At 44.7% G+C, this 18,698-nt stretch overlaps 3 protein-coding genes across 4 annotated transcripts; 2 read left to right on the top strand and 1 right to left on the bottom strand.

The window, feature by feature from the left end:
- The first annotated feature begins 1,277 nt into the window (after nt 1-1,277).
- On the top strand, nt 1,278-5,956 carry LOC127607777 (transcriptional regulator Myc-A-like). Its single transcript, XM_052076432.1, has 3 exons — nt 1,278-1,430; nt 2,773-3,262; nt 4,234-5,956. The coding sequence occupies exons 2-3, from the start codon at nt 2,779-2,781 to the stop codon at nt 4,728-4,730; spliced, it is 981 nt and encodes a 326-aa protein (XP_051932392.1). The 5' UTR covers nt 1,278-1,430; nt 2,773-2,778; the 3' UTR covers nt 4,731-5,956.
- Nucleotides 5,957-6,608: 652 nt separating this feature from the next.
- Nucleotides 6,609-18,334, bottom strand: ergic3 (ERGIC and golgi 3). 2 transcript variants are annotated; one of them, XM_052076427.1, is made up of 14 exons: nt 18,113-18,334; nt 16,248-16,318; nt 15,089-15,176; nt 14,788-14,907; nt 14,162-14,258; nt 13,897-14,062; nt 12,904-12,961; nt 11,279-11,293; nt 10,782-10,813; nt 10,381-10,477; nt 8,425-8,489; nt 8,200-8,336; nt 8,054-8,109; nt 6,609-7,967 (listed from the first exon to the last, which is right to left on the bottom strand). In XM_052076427.1, the coding sequence occupies exons 1-14, from the start codon at nt 18,198-18,200 to the stop codon at nt 7,888-7,890; spliced, it is 1,170 nt and encodes a 389-aa protein (XP_051932387.1). In that variant the 5' UTR covers nt 18,201-18,334; the 3' UTR covers nt 6,609-7,887. The 2 variants fall into 2 exon arrangements, with proteins under 2 accessions (XP_051932387.1, XP_051932388.1); XM_052076428.1 differs by lacking the exon at nt 11,279-11,293 and having other exon boundaries at nt 18,113-18,331.
- On the top strand, nt 9,178-10,341 carry romo1 (reactive oxygen species modulator 1). Its single transcript, XM_052076438.1, has 3 exons — nt 9,178-9,320; nt 9,561-9,697; nt 10,127-10,341. The coding sequence occupies exons 2-3, from the start codon at nt 9,561-9,563 to the stop codon at nt 10,233-10,235; spliced, it is 246 nt and encodes an 81-aa protein (XP_051932398.1). The 5' UTR covers nt 9,178-9,320; the 3' UTR covers nt 10,236-10,341.
- Nucleotides 18,335-18,698: the final 364 nt, after the last annotated feature.

Genomic DNA, 18,698 nt, shown 5'->3' with positions numbered 1-18,698 from the left:
GACATGGACAAAAAAAGGTTGATTTTACTGCTTTACTCATCTCCAAGAGCAACTCAGTTTTCAACTGAAAGTCATATTCTTGGTTTTTTTGGGGTTGACGTGGACACAGACTCCTTCTCAAGATGCGCTCATATTGACTTCCCGGGAATGTAGCAAGTCTGTCATTACACTTTGGCAACTAGGAAACTCGTAATTTCACAGGGAAGGATGGGAAGACCGCGACCAGTCCGCTCTCGCTGTGTGTGTGTGTGTGTGGTGGGGGGGCGGGGGGGGTATGGGCACGTGAGGGATGTGTAGTGTGTCTTCAGTGCTGTCACCGACTACTACACTCTTATTTGTAATGCGGTCTTACGACTGACTCAGTAGCACCCCCTGTACAGTTCGAAAAATTTAGCCCTCTGGAAGAGACGGACACAAAACTCAGTAGATGCCTCTATCATGACAAGCTGCACCGAAAAGTCTCAAGGACCCAGATAGTATGTGAAATTGAATAGCAAGTTGTGCATTTCAGTTCAAAGCAGCCATTTGGGGGGAATTCAAAGTTGAATCAGGTACAGCAAACTTTTGCTGATAGGCCAATCAACATTTCCAAATATTTCTGTACAGAAAGTAACAAACAGCAATGGATAGCTGGCCTGCTTGACAGCATTTATAGGTCTCAGGTCCAACAGGCCCTCTAAAATACTTTTGGTATTAAAATGTGAGCTCTTTTGAATTAAAAAAAATCATAGTGTGAGAAAGAAGATGTGACGTTCTGTAATATTTTCAAAATATTTTTTTCGATGTTTATAACAAACGAATCCGTACCAAAAGCCAAACACAGAGTAGCTCAATACAAGTGAATGGAAACGAAGGCCGGGGACTCCCGGTTAATGATGGCGGCTAGGTTTTCATGTCCTCAACCGGACAAGGCTCCCTCTAGTGTTGTTTTTCTTCATGACAGCCGGCATCTCGACTCGATGCACGTGAGTCAGTATTCTCATTTTACCGCCATCCATTTCCTGGAATCCCAACCCATCCTACCCTACCCTGGGAATCCCTGCGCCGTACTGGAGAAGCTAGACCCGACATGTGTGATAAATTAAACACAAAAACCTTCGTTGCCGGTTTTCTCGCCAGAACTAAACAGAAAGGGAGATTTATGACGTATCTGAATCAATACGTCGCGTGGACATTTACGCTTGGTGGCCTGTTTGATTATTTTGGCGCGGTTTTTGGTCGCGGAGGGATACCGGCGAGTCGCGTTGATGAATTGGGACTGCGCCTCCCTCAGCCACGCCCACTGAGAGAAGTAGCCGGCTTGAAGGACTTTCTAACCACGCCGCCTCATTCCCGGTGTCTGCAAGTTGTCGTGTGCGATTCTTTTCCTTGGACTTTTACACGGACATTTTGTTGAACCTCCACACTTTCCGTCCGTTTGAAAGAGACGGGTAAGAACTAATTTTTTTTTTTTTTGACAAGACCAGAATATTTTCTTTCTCAAAACATCACGAGAAAACACTCGTATTATAAATGAGATGCTACAGTGCTGAAAAGCCATTCCAGTGTCAGATGATTGTGGGTCAACTCCTGTATGGATCGCGTGTTAGAGGATAGATCGGCGCGGAAGTGTTTAAGTTTTAAAAACGTAAATTTATTTTGTTTAACTCTCGGATCTGTGCGCAACGTCCATTGGTAAACGCCTACAGTTCGAACAAGCTACTAAATTGCTCAATAATCACGTCACCCTTCGCTATATATGCGATATCGACGCTTGCAACATGCGTTAGACAGGAGACTTAATTGTTTAAAAAGACAATTTTTCTTTCAACGCTGACCTGTGTGAAGCACGCACAATTGGTCACCCCCATGGCATTTCAGCCATTGCTGAGGCGTGCGTAACCATCCAAAAGGTACCACTCGCAGATCCTGCTAATTTGCACCAAAAACACGCGACGCCGTGCTAATTGTACGCAAACAATGTTGGCGTAATACGTTCGAGAGTAGATCGGCGTCGTTGCATTGTGTTAAAAACGCAGTTTAAAAATCCTAAATAAATCGCATAGATTTGCTCCGTAAGGGTGTTCAACTCTGTGCAAAACCCTCATTAGGAAATACCCACATTTTAAGCAATCTGCTTCCTTGCACACAAACCTTATCATTCCCCGCCAATTGTTTGCCACTACTGTGTTCGTAATGTGTTTTAGACTAGATCGGAGCCGGTCTTTTTTTTTTTAGACCTTAAGATGAAGGGGGGGAAAAAAAGCCACACGTCACGTTTCCACACTGCACAAGGGCGTTCTTTAACACAGCACACAGTGTGGCTTTGTTGTGCATCGCAAGCATGCTACAAGCGCCATGTGATTGTGACATGCCCCCCACGCCCTGCAGACAAGCCGTGTGGCTTGCTTGTCAATGGGCGCAAATGTTCTGTCCAGCTTGCGTGGTGTTTTCTTAGTAAAGTGTGAAATTACTTACCGCCAGACATGACATGGGGATGGGGGGGGGGGGGGAGAATTCAATTAGTGGCTACAATATAGGTAACATGCACATAAAATGCTAATTTGCGGCCACGAGACACTGCTCGGACTCATTTCAGTACTAGGTGAAAAATAATGTTTAAAAAGTTTCAAGTAGTTTCCAGGTGTAGTTTACCGTTTTTGCAAGCGTCATTACCCCTATTTTGTTTGCACTTTATATCAATAGTGATTTAACTATTAAAATGTGTCCCACGTGATGTCTGCGGCTTGGTATGAAGTAGCAGCTGAGACGGGTTGTTGTCACTCTCTGCAGGAGACCATGTATATTTTGGAAAGAGGCATGGAGTGCTTACCACAAGTCTTGTCCTACTTGGATGATGAGTTCTGCCAAAGTTGGAAGGATCTCCATTCGCATCCCGCGCCCCCCGTGAAGGCAGACTTCTCTAAAGGTGATCAGCTGAGCTTCGTCTCAGACATGCTCCTGGAGGACCACGACATGCAGCTCAACTGGAACTGCGCCCTCTTCCGCTCGGACGATGATGATGATGACGGCGGGGGCGGCGGCGGCGGGGGGCATCCCGATTGCCCCATTATGGAGAGCGGCGAGGATGGCCTGTGGCGATGCATGCCGTCTGACAAAAGCCTGGAGGAAATGTTGTCGGACATGGACACGAGCATCTTTGAGGGGCTGGTCGGCTCCCCGCTGGACTGCCACAACCTGATGGAGAGCCAGGAGACGGGGGAGGCCACGTCTGACTACTGTTCCAATGGCGATGCGTCCGCATACACGTCCAGCGACTCTGGTGAGACTAAAATGTTTCTCTGCTCTTTCGAATCTGCACGCACTCGCATGAACTTACTAGCACAAATGGTATAATTGTTTTTTTTTTTTTTAAAGCAACGGGCGGGGTCTGGGCTGGTGATTGACAGCGTCCCGTACGCCCGTCCGTCCGTCCGTGTGTGTTTTAGCGCTCCGTTCCTAAGCTCCTAATGACTCATTTCCCAGCGCAGACCCCCGGGGCAATGCTGACTATTCACTACACAGGATGTGGTGACCTTGTTTGTTCAGTGGGCTCTTGTTTGACTGATGTCTATTTATTTTGTTTAAAAATTTCAAACAAAAAAAAAAAACCCTCTGTTTTCAAGTAAAATGTCATTTTAAAATTCAGAACATTTTGAAACAAATGTACTTAACGACTTCAGGAAGAAAAAAAACCAAAATATTCCTGACATTAAGAAAATGCATATTAGATCTTAATATATATAATTCACAATTTTTGGTGCCATTTTTACATTCATTCATTCATTCATCTTCCGCGCCGCTTGATCCTCACTAGGGTCGCGGGGGGGTGCTGGAGCCTATCCCAGCTGTCTTCGGGCAGTAGGCGGGGGACACCCTGAATCGGTTGCCAGCCAATCGCAGGGCACACAGAGACGAACAACCATTCGCACTCACACTCACACCTAAGGACAATTTAGAGTGTTCAATCAGCCTGCCATGCATGTTTTTGGAATGTGGGAGGAAACTGGAGCACCCGGAGAAAACCCACGCAGGCCCGGGGAGAACACGCAAACTCCACACAGGGAGGCCGGAGCTGGAATCGAACCCGGTACCTCTGCACTGTGAAGCCCACGTGCTAACCACTGGACTACCGGGCCGCCCGCCATTTTTACAACTTTATCTATTTAATTACAAGAGACGCGTTCTCATGAGAAAACACTTATTTCATGTGTACGTGCGATGATCGGAGTCTTACTTGTCGTTGCCCTGCAGAGGAAGAGATCGACGTGGTGACGGTGGGACGCTGCCCCTCCAGACAGCAGCAAGAAGAAGAAGAGGAGGAGCGACGGCTTCGTGCTCTCCAGCGCCGCCTCTACTTTGACATCCAGCTGCAGCACAATTACGCCGCACCCCCTCCGGCTTCCCCGCCGCCTCCCTCGTCCAACAGGCACTGCCGCCGCCATTACGAGCAGCACCACTCGGCGGAAACGGAGGACGAGGAGGAGGAGCGGCGTCGGACTCACAACGTGATGGAACGCCAGCGGCGCAACGAGCTCAAGAACTGTTTTGTGCGCCTTCGCGACAACGTACCCGAGTTGTCCCGCAACGATAAGGCCTCCAAGGCGGTGATCTTGAAGAAGGCCAGAGACTGCATCCACGGTCTGGAGAACAACAGCTACCGGCTGCAGGCCAAGCGGGACAAACTGCGAGCCAAGCAGGAGGAGCTCAAAGCGCGACTGCGGCACCTGCGCTTGCCGGTTCGTTCCTGAAAAGAGACCTGGAGAGTTTTTAACTTTGCCGTATGCCACGAGGACGCTTAAGATGGACAAGAGACATTTGAATTCTTGTCGTTCAGGTCTTGAAATGTTGGCGTAACTTGAAACATTTTCCGTTCTAGCTACCCAACATCGGACGTTTCTTTTCCTCCCGTCCAAAGGTTACTCCTATTCCAAAATTGGTTTCCTCTTCCTCATCCAGAGGAAAAGTTCTCATTGCGAGAAGATTTCTAGTCCAGAAAGAGAGTTTCTCATCCGAAGAGAGAGAAGTGTTCACCGTCCCAGAAGAGGGAAAAGTCTCATCTCCATTGATGGAGAGGTTCCTTGTTCCAAGAGAGTTGAGTCCTAGTCCACAGGGGAAAGTTCTTATTTAGACTATTTAGGGCAAGTTTCTCATCTCCAGAGAAAGTGTGAGAGAGATGTGTTCATTGATTTTAAGACAGCCGAATACTAGTGCAGAGGGGAGGTTCTTGAGCCCAAGGAGAGCAGTGTGCCCGTCTCCCTTTTGGGAGAAATGTTTCTGGTCACCAGATCAGGTTTCAGATCCAGACAGAACAGTCTAGTCCGGGGAGGTTTCTAAACGAGAGCATTCCTACCTCCCTCAGACTAGGGTGCGAGTCAATTAAGTCAAAAGAGAGCAGTAGAAAAGGTGAGACGCGCTTTGGGGAATAATGGTGAAGGAAGGCTACAATAGGGGGGGGGGGGGTGGCCAAATAAGGAATTGATATTCAAGATCCAAAGACTTTTCCAGATTATAACTACTTTGAAAGTAGCATAGCATCTATTAAAAATGTCTTGTAGCCATAGCAACCAGTGATTTTTTTTTTTTAACCGTTTCAAGGCGTTCTGTTCTTTATCATTCACATTTCGGGTTCAGGTGTGCTTCAAGCTCAAAGGGAGCCATAATGAATCTGATTCACACAGGGAGGCTCGCCGTGGTGACCAAGTTGATGTTTTTACTGTTCAAATGGATTGTTTGTTCCCAAAGCAAATGTGATGTGGCAATTATCGGAGGACCACAGATGGCTGTACTTTGTTATTTAAAGAAGGCATATCGTGCGCTCTTCTGCAGTTGAAAGCAGGTCTGTAGTGTGTTAACATACGAGTAGCATGCAGACAGCACAATTTACACCCAATTTTGTTCTTGTGTCCAGCAGTCATCCTCGTGTCTTAATTTTCTTCATGTGTTCGTCTTCTTGGAATAAATGTTTTAGAAGATACTTAGTGAAGACTTTTTTTTTTTACTCTCATCTGCCATTCCTAGAATTGAGTCAGTGTTCGTCATACTCCGAATAAGTGACCAGCCGATTTATCACGCGCAAGGGGGGATTAGATATAAAGCCAAGAAAACACGCGCACACAACTGAAATACTGTAATCATGCTTCCAGTACGAAAGAATCCCTGGAGGAATCTGCAGACGTCACAGCGACGGGAAGTTAACTCACCCAGCGTGAGATGCCAGGAAAAAAAATGAAGCGTCAAAGACAACACCGCCATCTTGTGGCCGACAAAGGTCACTGCAAAACAAAATTAATCCAATGTGTTTTAACTCAATAATTATCAATGTATTAAGCGCATTAAAGGCACAAAGTGAACCCGTTGTCCTTTACAATGATTTGAAAAATATGCCAATCAGCAATATTATCCAGTTATTTCCTCAAAATAAATACTTCAATGTAACGCCGTGGGTAGGAAATTAGTATTGGAGAGCCACATTTGATGTAAAAGTCTATATGCAGCCTGTAATTTGTTGGTGATCAGGTCCGCCGGGATGCACTGGAACTCATGCGCAAGCCTAAAATACGAGATACGAGATTGTTAGTCGTCATTCAAAAGGTTCAATAGCATTCAAGCAAATGTGCACAGTGGAGGCTGGTGTCTTTCACATTTATTGTGTCATTTAAAAAACAGTTTTGAGGACAATCAAAATATAAATACATTTTACCCTCGCACACTCACACACATACAGTACATACGCCGTACCCCTGATTTGAATGTTAACGCGACTCCTACCGCCTGCACTGTTCATACTTGGCTTGTTGGAGGCCTTCACTGACTGAATGGACCACCAAACTCCAGACAAACCCGCGCAGGACTGTCTCAGATTCACTAAAATGAAGACAAATGTTGGGCAATGTTGACAACTACAAATGATAATCTGCAGGAACCCTTAAAAAAAAAGCAGCCCGTTGCCCAGATTAAACAATCAACAGAATTCATTGACTCGCCTTGTTCTTTTCGTATGATTCAGACTCAACGTTTTTTTCCCTTTCACGCTTGTGATACTTTTGTGGCCAGCCAAAGGAAATCTATTCATGTGCAATTCGTACTTCTCAAGACCCAAACAGGTCCTTTTGAGATGTAGTAGTAAATATTGACAAGACCTAGTGATTAAAGTAACAGAAAAGACATTGCAAAAACTAGACAGGACAAAAAGACAGATGACGCACACAGAATGTAAACCAAAAAAAAAAAAAAAAAGAAAAAAAGGGGGTCAAAGGACATAAAAAGGGCGCTAACCAAAGCAACTATGCAAAGTACGAAAAGAGGGGGTGTAGATGGACAAAAACAAGGGACCAAGTGAAAGAAGTGAAGAAAAAAAAAGGCCTACATGTACAATGCAAACAAGGCACCGAGGCAAAGGGTGCCTACAAAAAAAATGTAGGCACTTGCTAAAGACAAAAACACCACAAGGAACCCAATGAAAAGGATACAATCAAGGGATCGATATAGCGGACACAACAAGGCAAATAAGTGAAGGACCAAAACAGACAACCAAGGAGGAGACAAAAGACACAAGGGTGTAAAGAAGGAGCGGAGCCATTGGCCATATTGTTGTTTCCAGGACAACCCACAGGTGGTATGTGCTCGTTGTATTTGACTGACAGTATGTATGACCATCCCGGTGGGATTGGGCCAGCAGGGGGAGTCATTGCGCTCATAGGAAACCGACAAAAAAAGGGAGACGGGGACCTGGCTGATGTTCAACGTCCTTCTCTGCCTTTCCATCTGAACATCCGTCCATCTGGCTGACAGGACGACGCAAAGATGCTCGGTCCTCTGCCTGCCTCTCGTCCAGCCGTCCGTCCGTCCGTCCGTCCGTGTGTCGTGCTCAGGTGGCCACACGGAGACCAGCGGGAGGCGCAGTGGTTAGGAGGCTTTGCCCAGTTCTATCTTCTTCTGAATAACGCGAGCCGAGTGGTAGATGAAAGAGTCGATGAGGCCGGCAACTGCGATAAGACGACATGGGGGAATAAAAAGAGACGGCTTGAGAATTCATCCCCAACACATGCAAGCGCTGGAGTTTGAGACAGACCTGTGAAGACGCCCCCGATGATGGCGCACACACCGGTCAGGAAGTGAGTGAAGGATCTGAAGGACAACAACATTTCACGTAGAAAGCAGTACTTGCATTCCGAGAACCAAAAAAGGAAACATTTGCAGTTCGGGTGTGAGTCCTACCTGTGTTTCTCAGTGAATTTCACCATCATGGGTGAGAGTTCATATAATACAAAGACCCCGGGCAGGCCCTGGTCACCTATTAGGCCGTTGGCCACTTTTTCATGCCTGGTGACTGAGAACTGGTTGGTTTTTACAACCTGCCAACAAGTCCAAAAAAAAAAAAAAGTGCTCGTCTGCCTTCCGGCTCAAGGTGTTGGGACAGTATTCGAGTCACGTCGAACTCACCTCTCCATCGGTTTTCATGTAAATAGTTGGGACAATTTTGACAAAATACTGGTACATCATTGAGGCTGAGGGAAAGGAAATACAAGAAGACCACAAGAGAAACAAATTTACTTTCATCCTAAATTGATTCTGTATTACAGTAGTTCTCTAACTTTGTACACCAGGTACCAAAAAAAACCCCACCCAAAAACATTTAACACTCCAGGGACTATCTGGACCAAAATTAAAATTTCAGTCGCGTGAAAACGGCTAATTAATCTTCTTGTAAACCAATGTGATATTAGGCAGTTTAAACAGTAATAGGGCAAAATAAATGACTGAACCTAAATGATTAAGTTTAACTTTATTAAAAGTTCCCAAATATTGAAAGAACAACTCCAAATGTATTCAAAAGTAGGAAACGCACTAAAAAGTTGTGTCCAATTGAATTGTGCTCACGAAAGGTAGTAGCCCTGCTAACCACACTTTAGATTCACCGCAGTAAGGTGTTAGGACACTCATGTGCTAATGACGTGAGAAAATTAGTTAGTGCTGGACACAACCTGGGGCTAGCGATAAAGGTCAAGGGATCAAGACGGAATTCATTAATTAGAGGAGACACACTAAAAATATCGTGAGACAAAGGGACACGAGCGAAAGACGTGATTAATTGGAGCCTTTGACATGGAAGGTTGCACTACCGAAAAGCGCCACACAGTGCCGCTGTATTCTGCGTCCCTTCGACGCTTGTGGTGTCGTCACGTCGGCTCACTTCCTGTCTTATTTTATTCTTCTTCCCACATCCGGCTATGGAGGTCTGACAGGAAGACATTTAAACGCTGCTGCGCTCAAGTACGCCTGAAATCGAAAATCCAGGAGAGTCTAAAGAAGCTAACTTTAGAAAGATCTGAATCAAGGTAACGAACATTTTTAGCCCTAAAAAAAAATCATGTCTCGTTTTCCTCACAAGGTCTCGTTATCCTGCTAATGCTACGCGTTAGCACGCAAATGCTATTACATTGGCACGCAAGCAGGGAGACAGGCGGGTCCATTACAAGTATCGACGAGCAATAAACTACCGTACAATCAACTGGCTGTCAAATAACTTTTAAAAAATGCGTTTCTAATGTGATCTATGTGTCGTCTTGCCGATCCAGATGCCAGTGGCTGTTGCACCCTATGGCCAGGGCCAGGCCCAGCCCAGCTGTTTCGACCGGGTCAAGATGGGATTTATGATGGGCTTCGCCGTGGGCATGGCCGCCGGGGCCATGTTCGGTACTTTCTCCTGTCTCAGGTAGCCCCCCTCGCCTCCCCCCCCAAAAAAAGCCGCAGAAGGACTGCCCCAAACACAATCGTAATTGACATTTCTATTCTCGTTGCCATAATTATGTTATGGCTTATTTATGTACAGTACAGCACTTTGTTTCAGCTGTGGTTATGTAGAGTGTTATGTAGAGTAAATGAAGTTGTTTTAGAAATATTGAAGTACATAAATAGCACACGTCCTACTTAAAATGTTTATGCATTTAGTTTTCCCATTTCTGCTGTTTTATCAGATCACACTTCCTTCCTGCATTCCTCTCCTATCTTTCCCTTTTTCTGTATTTGCCAAACTAAACTCTTGTTTTTTGTGCGTGTCCCCAGCTATGTATTGTCCGATCCTGACTGTTAGCGTACTAGAAATGACAAAATAAAAGACTATTGGTTTTTCACTCATCTACAGAATTGGCATGAGAGGCCGGGAGCTGATGGGAGGAGTGGGCAAGACCATGATGCAGAGCGGTGGGACGTTTGGGACCTTCATGGCTATTGGGATGGGCATCCGCTGCTGAGGACGACTACAATCCTACGACATTTACGGGACTTTTGCAATGGCAGCCGCAACTTTCCGTCCGCTGGGCCATGTCATCGCTTCCATTAAAAACAAACTAAACATTGCAGAGTGCTCTTTAGTTTTTCCCTTCTCACTGAACTGACCTTGTGGCGCCGTCACATGCGTGCCGTCCAGGGGGTTCACGATGCCGGGGTAATCCTCCCCAAATGACAGGTGTTTGATCAAATGGGTCATGTTGATCTAAATCACAGGGTATCCATTTTTAGCAATGAGAAAACCGATTCAAATATGTCAAAAAGGACACAGTGTTCTGCAGCAGGTTCGCAGTTTTTCTTTTTTTTGTACGACTATCCTCTGTTATTCATCCCCCCAAAAAAATCCTGTTTATTAATTGTGGGCCACGCTATAAATATCGCTTTGGTGCCATCTTGGGGCCATGGGGCGTCATTGAGACCAGTGGCTCTTAAACTACATGTACCTCAGTTCAACAGGTATCAAAAGTGTTTGTGTGACCCCAAAAAATAAATCCCAATCAGTTACTTACGTTGTCCAAGCCAAAACTCTGCAAGTCGTGAACTGCAAAAGACCAAAACAAATCACATTTGAAAATGGCAGACTTGAGAAACTTTTTGTACAGTTCTACCTGCGTGTCAAATTTGACTTTGACTCTATAACGTTGCAGTGAGGTGCTGATTAGAAGAATAGCACAGCACATGCCGTGGGGACGTGAGCTTTGCTTTTCTTGCAGTGGTACAGCCAGAGGGGGAAAAAAATGGCAGAAGCAGAATAGGCCGCTACAATAACACGTGTTGTATTTTATACAGGCACATAAGACATTTGTACTGCTGTTGCCATCAGACTGAAGACTTTTGTGTATGCTGTGAGTAACAGTTTTAGTTATACATTCCGTACTAAGAGCACCAAAGAGTCAAAAGTGGTTTAAATGAGCGGTAAACTTCCAAGAAGGAAGAAAATAAGACAGCCATCTTGTGACGGAATGACAAGTTTTTTTAAAAGTCTGTAAAGGGAAGATGGACTTACTTTCCACAGAGTGCACTGCAGAAAGAAGAGAGAAGAAACACCATATGATGATTTTTGGGCAGACAACACAACGTTATGTCATGCGCTCGCCGGGGCTGCACCGCACTTAATGCACGCTTGTGCGGCCGATTGCGATGAAAAGAACCAAGAGATTTCCATAATGTTGACCTGAATCGATTTTGTTATGTGACCGTGCAGCCTCAGACGCAAAAGATTTGAAAGGGAACATGGAAGGCAGATGTTAACTCGGTGCTTCTCGTCTCTCCACTGCAGAGCACCGAGATGTCGCAAACAAAATGTGTTAGCGTGTTCGGTGCATTTAAATAAAAACACAAAGGCACCATTTTACTCAACTCAAAGAACTTTGAGAATACTCAGAATAAAATGCTTGTTTTCTCAAAGCCTTGAGCTTTTTCTTACTTTGGTGCACAAATGGAATGAGATGACGGGGAGGGAAAGCCTTTCAAATGGGAGCCATTGCTGACCGAAGGAGGAAAGCGTTTGCAGTTCATTTATCCTCCTGACTCCCAGGAAAAAAAAGCTGTCCAATCACATTTATTTTGAAATTCCTCAATCTATGTGAAGTAATTGGACTACCCCAAAAGAAATTTTTGAAATTCCACTACAGAGGACATTTTTAAACACTTGAATACTAGGCTCAAATACACTTAAAACAACACTTTAACGTGTTCATAAGAGTCTTATAAATAAAATGCCAACAGCATTTCAAGACAAAATGTGTTTGACAAAAAATATGACTTTTCCTCTTCCCATAAAAAGTGCTTGCACTGAGGGAAGCCATTTTCTTCTCTTGAGAAGTCAAAGTAACAAAGCCCCACGCCCTACAAATTTGGCATCACTGGAAAGCATGTCCTCTTTAGAGCACAAACGGAGTTCATGCGATTGGATGCACTGGGTGGGAGATATTTAGGTTCACAAATTTGAACTACTGGTAGTCGGGAGGTTAACATAAATTCAGCCTTACCACATCTGCCCCACATTTCTGAGATTCCTTTTCGATGTGCATCTGGTTGTTGTCCGAACGCCTCCACTCACATTCCCAGAACACGCATGTCAGCTTGAGTGACGACTCGAAAGTGTGCACAGGTGCGGAGGTGAGTGTGAATGTTTAGGGTTTTTTTTGTTTTGTTTTGTCTCTATGCGCCCCGTGATTGGCTGGCGAGCGCTCCAGGGTGTGTGTACCCCGCCTCGAGCGCAATGATGTCAGCTAGGTTAGACTCCATTTTGAGCGCTATACGAAATGGATGGAGAGATGAAAGCTGCGGTATGGTATGCGGTAGGGCTGGGAGAGGGGATGCATAACAGGTTAAAGTTTCTGAACGGATGTGAGCTGAGGCGAACAAATGTTTTTTTTTTTTGGGGGGGGGGGTGCATTTTATCTTCTCTGACACAGAAATCCTGTCAAATTGCCAAAGAATTCATCTCTGTTCATCTGTCTATTCCAGCAACGCCTATTGGCAGGCGAAGAATTCAAATCTGCTCCCCTTGATGTCAGAAGGCACAACAATACTAGCTGCTTCCATTTAATGTTCAGAAACCTTTTGAGGGGTCATTCGGGAGGGACGGGGGTGGGGGGGAGCAGAGAAGGCGAACCGCTGTCTTACCGTGCACGTGGGACTGCTGAAAACTTTTTCCTGGAGCAAAGTGGAAGTTTCCCGCTACCTGAAAGTCACAGTTTAGGAGCGAGTGAATCGAAATGAGCATCGTCGAAGGTCCCGCCACAAACAAAACTGTGCGAGGATTCTTATCATGTCGGGGGAATCATTTTGCTTTACATAAAGTACCTACTGTGGCGAGTTTTGGAGGTTCGTGTAAAAGAAAGCAAGTGAGTGGATATATGGGTAGTAAGCAGGCAGATCGGTGCTTGGATAAATAAGGATTGTAAAGAGGTAAGTCACAAGGTTGATAGGTACTAGTGCAGGCATGTCCAAAGTCCGGCCCGGGGGCCAAATCCGGCCCGCGGTCGAATTTCATCCGGCCCTCGGCCCCCGTCATAAAATCAGTGCCGTCTGGCCCGCAGGTTGGGCGCAATGGAACACGTGTTGCATTGACTGAGGTCTCGTAGACTGGTGAGTGATGTTTCATAGAGTACTGCTTCCCTCTAGTGGCTAAATGAGTAATAGCATTCACTAAATGAGTAATAGCATTTAGACACTAGAGGGCATCACTCACGAGTTAACAAGCTTACTAAAATTTGTTGAACAATATTGTTGTTCAATGTAAAGAATGTCAGCCAAGGTCGGCCCCCCGACATTTTACCACATAAAATCTGGCCCCCTTGGCAAAAAGTTTGGACACCCCTGTACTAGGTGGGAAAGTCGGCGCGCAAAAACGTAGGCAGGGAGGTAAATGCGTTTGGTAGGTAGTATCTGTAACTAAGCGGGCAGATATGTGCATAAATAAGCAAATCGGTACGGAACTGAATGGGTGGCGAGGTAAGTACGTTACGAAGACTGTTGACATTACCTAATGAAACCCGAGCACTCTTATTTTTGCATTGAATCTCATTTGAGTGTGCATGTGCACCTGAAGGAGTGTGTGTGTGTGTGTGTGCGCGCATGCTACAGCAGAAATTGCGGCGATAACCGTGCCGTTACCTTGTTGACCTCCAGAACTCCGTACACTTTGCAGCCTTCGTTTTTCTGCTCCTGCATCTTCTGCGTGAAGCCTTCTCGCTTGCACTGCTCAATGGTGTCGGCGTTCTTGAAGGCCCAGCCTCGACGCCGGTATGCCTCGCGCACATCGTCGCAGCTATTGCAGCATCTGCGTGCAATCCACCATGTTTTTTTTTTTTTTTTTTTTTAACATAAAGGTGAGCGTGGAAGGCGCCGCAATGCCGGCGTTACGTTAAATCTTCCTTACTTGAGTTCGTCCGTCTCCGCACCGTAGCAGCTCTCGCACCGATTTGGGTCTAGCGTGGTGAGGTCAAAGGCTTGTCCGTCATCAGCTTTCCCGAGTTCTGCAAAGAAATCATCACCATGTCACCAACTTCACCGTTACTACCAAAATAAATAAAATAAAAGGAAAATTATAAAAAGCTATTGTGTTGTATTTGGCAAGATATTTGCTCATTCAGAGTATTTTGCAGCTATTATATCTTCAATTTTTTTAATACAACGTTTCACATACAGTACATTTGACAATAAAGTTTATCCAATCCAATCCAATCTGATACCAGATCAGTTGAAAAATCAGGTGATCGACCCCGATTTCCGATCATGTGATTGGGACATCCCCAGGGTTGCTCTAACCCTTCCAGTAACATCTATTTCCAATACTCACATGCACATTTTCTTTATCTTCAACAAAAATGTTACTGCAGCTTATTAATGAGTTGTGACAGTCTTGTTCATGCATATACATATGCATTTAAACCACAGATTTCCACTAGATAGATTTAAAAAAAAAGGCACGATAGTGGCAGCGCTACTGTATGTTTTTGTACTATTCCCGATGTTGGTTCGGCACATGGCGGAGAGGATCTTAACCGTGTTTCTCCGCCTCTTGCGTGACAGCTTGGAGATCTTTGTCCAGTCGCTGCTTGAAGAGGTTGTGCTCCACATCCAGCTGCTGCTCGCCGGCCACGTCCATGGCGTCGATGCTGAGATCTGACAGGAAGTGGGGAACTTTGTGTCATCGCTGAGCACGGTGGACACATAAATACGCTCAGCAAAAGTCGCGGTTATTGGATGTGTGGGTGAAGTATCGGGATCAATTTAAAATGCAGAAGTCAAATCACATTGGCTCGTAGAGGCTAAAGTGGAATTTAGATCCCGGCGAGTTACTCACAGGCACAGGGCATGTGAGGGAAGATCACGTCGATGTTGATCTTCAGCTTGTCTCCTCGGGACGTGTCCACGTATAGTTCAGGATGCACCTGCGGGGAAACAGAAACGCGCAGGCGGCCGTAATGGTGCGGCCCCTTGACTGATTAATACGCCATCCATCGTTTCCACCTTTCCTCATTCAGGTTTGGGTTAGCCAGAGTCGAGGTGGGGTAAGCGCCTGGAGCGATCACAGAGCTTGACACTTATGCTCAGTGTTTCCCACAATATTGTTGAGTACACGGCATGCAGGGTCAACACGTTAGTTCCACACTCAACACAATATTGATTTTTCCTTGGCTTTTGCCTAACAAAACAAGGTGTATTAGAAGCAGTAAATGCTATGCACATACTTTATTTAATACATTAGCCAAAATATTTTGGGAATGAGGCTGTAACTTAAAATACAGGGGCAAAAAAAAAAAACAAAAACACTGCACTTACTTTCAAATTCTGACACTTAAGCCGTATAAAACTGCTACTTTTGTCTAGCTTCACCACTGTGTTTTAGCATTTAAATTGACAATTAAGAATTACATCATGAGAGAAATTAAAATAAAACCGTGACATGTTGGAGGTCCTACTAAGAGCACATTTGACAATAAAGTTGTATTCAATTCAAATTAATTTAACTTTGCACTAATCATATTGTTGCTCCTTTTCCTTGCAAAAGAGTCAGTTAAATGTTAAAATGTCACTTGAAAGCACTTTGGGCACCCTATGCTATAAACTGTAAGTACTTCATTTATTCTTGGAAACATTGCCAACACAGTTGATTAAAAAAAAAAAAAAGCTTTAGGACTGTGAAACATGAAACTGATTCTTTCAATTTCCATGATTTCCCGTGGAAAAAAAAACGTTCAAGCTTTCAACTTAACAGGTTTCACTGTACGTGCAATCAATCAATAAATGATTGAAACGAATTGGAGGCGTCAACGTGTAATTACCTACCTTGTATTTCTGGCATGTACATGTGGCTGAATATGATCGAGTCAAACCGGTCTTTCAAAAAGGAATCCTGAGCATGTTTAATTGCAACTGGTTCTCCCACTACTCTGAGTACGTCAATCTAACCACGACAGTGTTCATATTTCTAAGTGTTACATGAGAATGCGCACACACACCTCTTTAGTGAGATAGTACTGCAGCTCGGAAATGAAGAGGATTAACATGATGATGCCGCTGATGATTGTCACTGTGGAGAGAGAAACAGAATCCAATTCAAGAAAGTCTACTTTTAAATCTGCATTCAATGTCAAGAAAGCGCACGTCACATTATAGTTACAGGGGTTTCTTTTTTTTACATTGAAATGCACATTTGCTGGTCAACTTATTGACAGAACAGCAAGAAAGTGGGAAAACACTGGCTTTAAAAGGCACTCACTCCTTTTCACACTGCCATTTAGTACAAACCCCATTCTAGTGAAGTTGGGAGTCCAAAGATTTGCAAATCGTGTTTCACTCTACATTTAATTTTATCCACTAGAAATGTGGACTCGCCAGACCACTTTTCTACTTTGCATCAGTCCATCTTAGATGAGCTCGAGGCCCAGAGAAACATGTGCCGTGTATTGGTGTTAATGAATGGCTTTTGCTCTGCATTGTCGAGTTTTAAGTTGCACGTACATAGGTAGAGCCAAACTATATTTTCTGACGTTGGTTTTCTGAAATGTTCCTGAGCTCATGAAATGATATTCTTTGCACATGAATATTGGGTTTTTGATGCCTGACAGATGAAAGGGAGGTCACGGGCCTTCAATGCCTTCAATGTTTGATGAGCGTTCGTCAACTGTCGTTTTTTTTTTAACCACCCGTCCCAGCTTTTCTTGAAACGTGTTGCCATCTAAATTTCTTTGAATATGATTTGCAAATCGCTGTATTCTGTTTGAAGACAACAAGTCAAGTCAAGAGTATTTCTCGAGCACTTTCAAACAGCCATCGCTGCATACAAAGTGCTGTACATGGAGCAATTTAACATGCACAATAAACGGTAAGACAAATCGGTAATAAAGGCGGTAGAAAGCACCAAACAGTAAAACCAAGAACAAATCTAAGTCATGCTGAGTCGAATGCCAAAGAATACAAGTGAGTTTTGAGGAGGCTTGCCGAATGTTCAGTGGGAGGTCATTCCAGAGAGAGGGACCAGCAACAGAAAAGGCTCGATCCCCTCTGAGCCTCAGTTTAGTTCTTGGTACTTCTAACAAAGTCTGGTCCACAGACCTGAGGCGCCGGGCAGGTGTGCAGGGGCGGATGAGCTCAGAAACAACATCCCAACTTAATAGGAATTGGGTTTGTACGTTTCACACAGAACTGTATAACACTGATACAAAAAACTGGGAGAAGCACTCTATTTAATCCCCTGTCACACGGTTATCACTAATCTTTCACACATAACTGTAAAAAGATTGGCACTACCCATGTCCACATTGGCATTTCGGGACCATTCACACAAAACAGACATCTTTAATAGGCAGAGGCCCCTGTCACAATGTCGACAGAACAGATTTAGAGCGACATGAGGGGAAAAAACAGCTTTGACACCGTTTGACAGTAGTGCCTTTCAAACAAAGCCATGAGGAAAAAGACGGCTTCAATCGGCAGTTGACATTTCAGTATCTTTCATGTAGACCAGAATGACAAGTCGGGGAAAAGCCACGAAACCCGGGATTTCATAGGAGCGTGCGGTAACATTCACACCGAACATAAGAGCTGTGGAAAACAGACTGATATATCAGCAGCCCCTTTCACACGTCTGCGTCGGTAACTGTCGCACAATGTGAGAACACGCCTGGAACGTGGTCCTTCTCTTTTGATCCCTGCTGTGTGTGCGTTTCGACACGCAGGTTGACGTTGAAAACAATTACTTATAACAAGTTTTAATTTGCGCTACATTCAGGGGTTAAACGTAATTGGCTAGCCTTGTTGTTAGCCGAGCCAGCTAGCGGCGCCGAGTGACTGCTTCTCTGTCCGACAAGCCGAAGCCTCTCACCGGTCGCGCCGCCCCACGTCTTCACCCGGAAATCCTCCAGAGTTTTGGGGTAAGCGTCAAACTGTTTGAGCTTGTTGAGCGTGTCCATTTTCCGCAGCGGTCGCCACACGCCACCTATACCGACACAATCGCTGGAATCCGAACACACACATCAAGTCTTGGGGCTTTCACTTCCGGGATCGAAGGCGGGGTCTGTGTGCGTGGACCAATCAGGGAAGGACGCGTTAACCGTCAACACGCCTCCGAAACGTTTGGCTGCAGTGCAGTATGTGCCGGGATTTAAATGACTGGATTTAAATATGCAAGTATGAATTAAAAATATGTATCCAAATTTTTAATTCGTATGAAATTTGAAAACATGAAAAAAGAATCTAACATTTGTGAAAAGATAAAAAGTAAATCGAGGAGAAACACATAAAATGAACAAAATTAATCAAAAGATCAAATCATGTGGAAATTATTGAGTACAACTTTTCATAAACATACGTTTTGTAAAAAGAGCACTTCATAGCTCAATTCATATCAAGTCAAAGTATTGTTAAACCAATTCTACCCAGCCCCCCGATAATTTCAACCTCAACAAATT

The sequence above is a fragment of the Hippocampus zosterae genome, chromosome 9 (assembly GCF_025434085.1).
Source record: "Hippocampus zosterae strain Florida chromosome 9, ASM2543408v3, whole genome shotgun sequence".
Classification (NCBI taxonomy): Eukaryota; Metazoa; Chordata; class Actinopteri; order Syngnathiformes; family Syngnathidae; genus Hippocampus; species Hippocampus zosterae.
The sequence above is the reverse complement of the archived record's forward strand: the minus strand, read 5'-3'. Positions and strand labels throughout refer to the sequence as shown.

What these genes read in the sequence shown, in the direction of transcription:
- ergic3 (XM_052076427.1), bottom strand. Translation starts at nt 18,200, where the DNA reads ATGGACACGCTCAACAAGCTCAAACAGTTTGACGCTTACCCCAAAACT. An exon ending in GCATGTGACGGCGCCACAAG is followed by an intron (nt 8,490 to 10,380) that starts GTCAGTTCAGTG and finishes CCTTTCCCTCAG; the next exon opens with CCTCAATGATGTACCAGTAT. An exon ending in CATCGGGGGCGTCTTCACAG is followed by an intron (nt 7,968 to 8,053) that starts GTCTGTCTCAAA and finishes GTCTTATCGCAG; the next exon opens with TTGCCGGCCTCATCGACTCT.
- LOC127607777 (XM_052076432.1), top strand. Translation starts at nt 2,779, where the DNA reads ATGTATATTTTGGAAAGAGGCATGGAGTGCTTACCACAAGTCTTGTCC. An exon ending in ATACACGTCCAGCGACTCTG is followed by an intron (nt 3,263 to 4,233) that starts GTGAGACTAAAA and finishes GTTGCCCTGCAG; the next exon opens with AGGAAGAGATCGACGTGGTG.
- romo1 (XM_052076438.1), top strand. Translation starts at nt 9,561, where the DNA reads ATGCCAGTGGCTGTTGCACCCTATGGCCAGGGCCAGGCCCAGCCCAGC. An exon ending in GGTACTTTCTCCTGTCTCAG is followed by an intron (nt 9,698 to 10,126) that starts GTAGCCCCCCTC and finishes ACTCATCTACAG; the next exon opens with AATTGGCATGAGAGGCCGGG.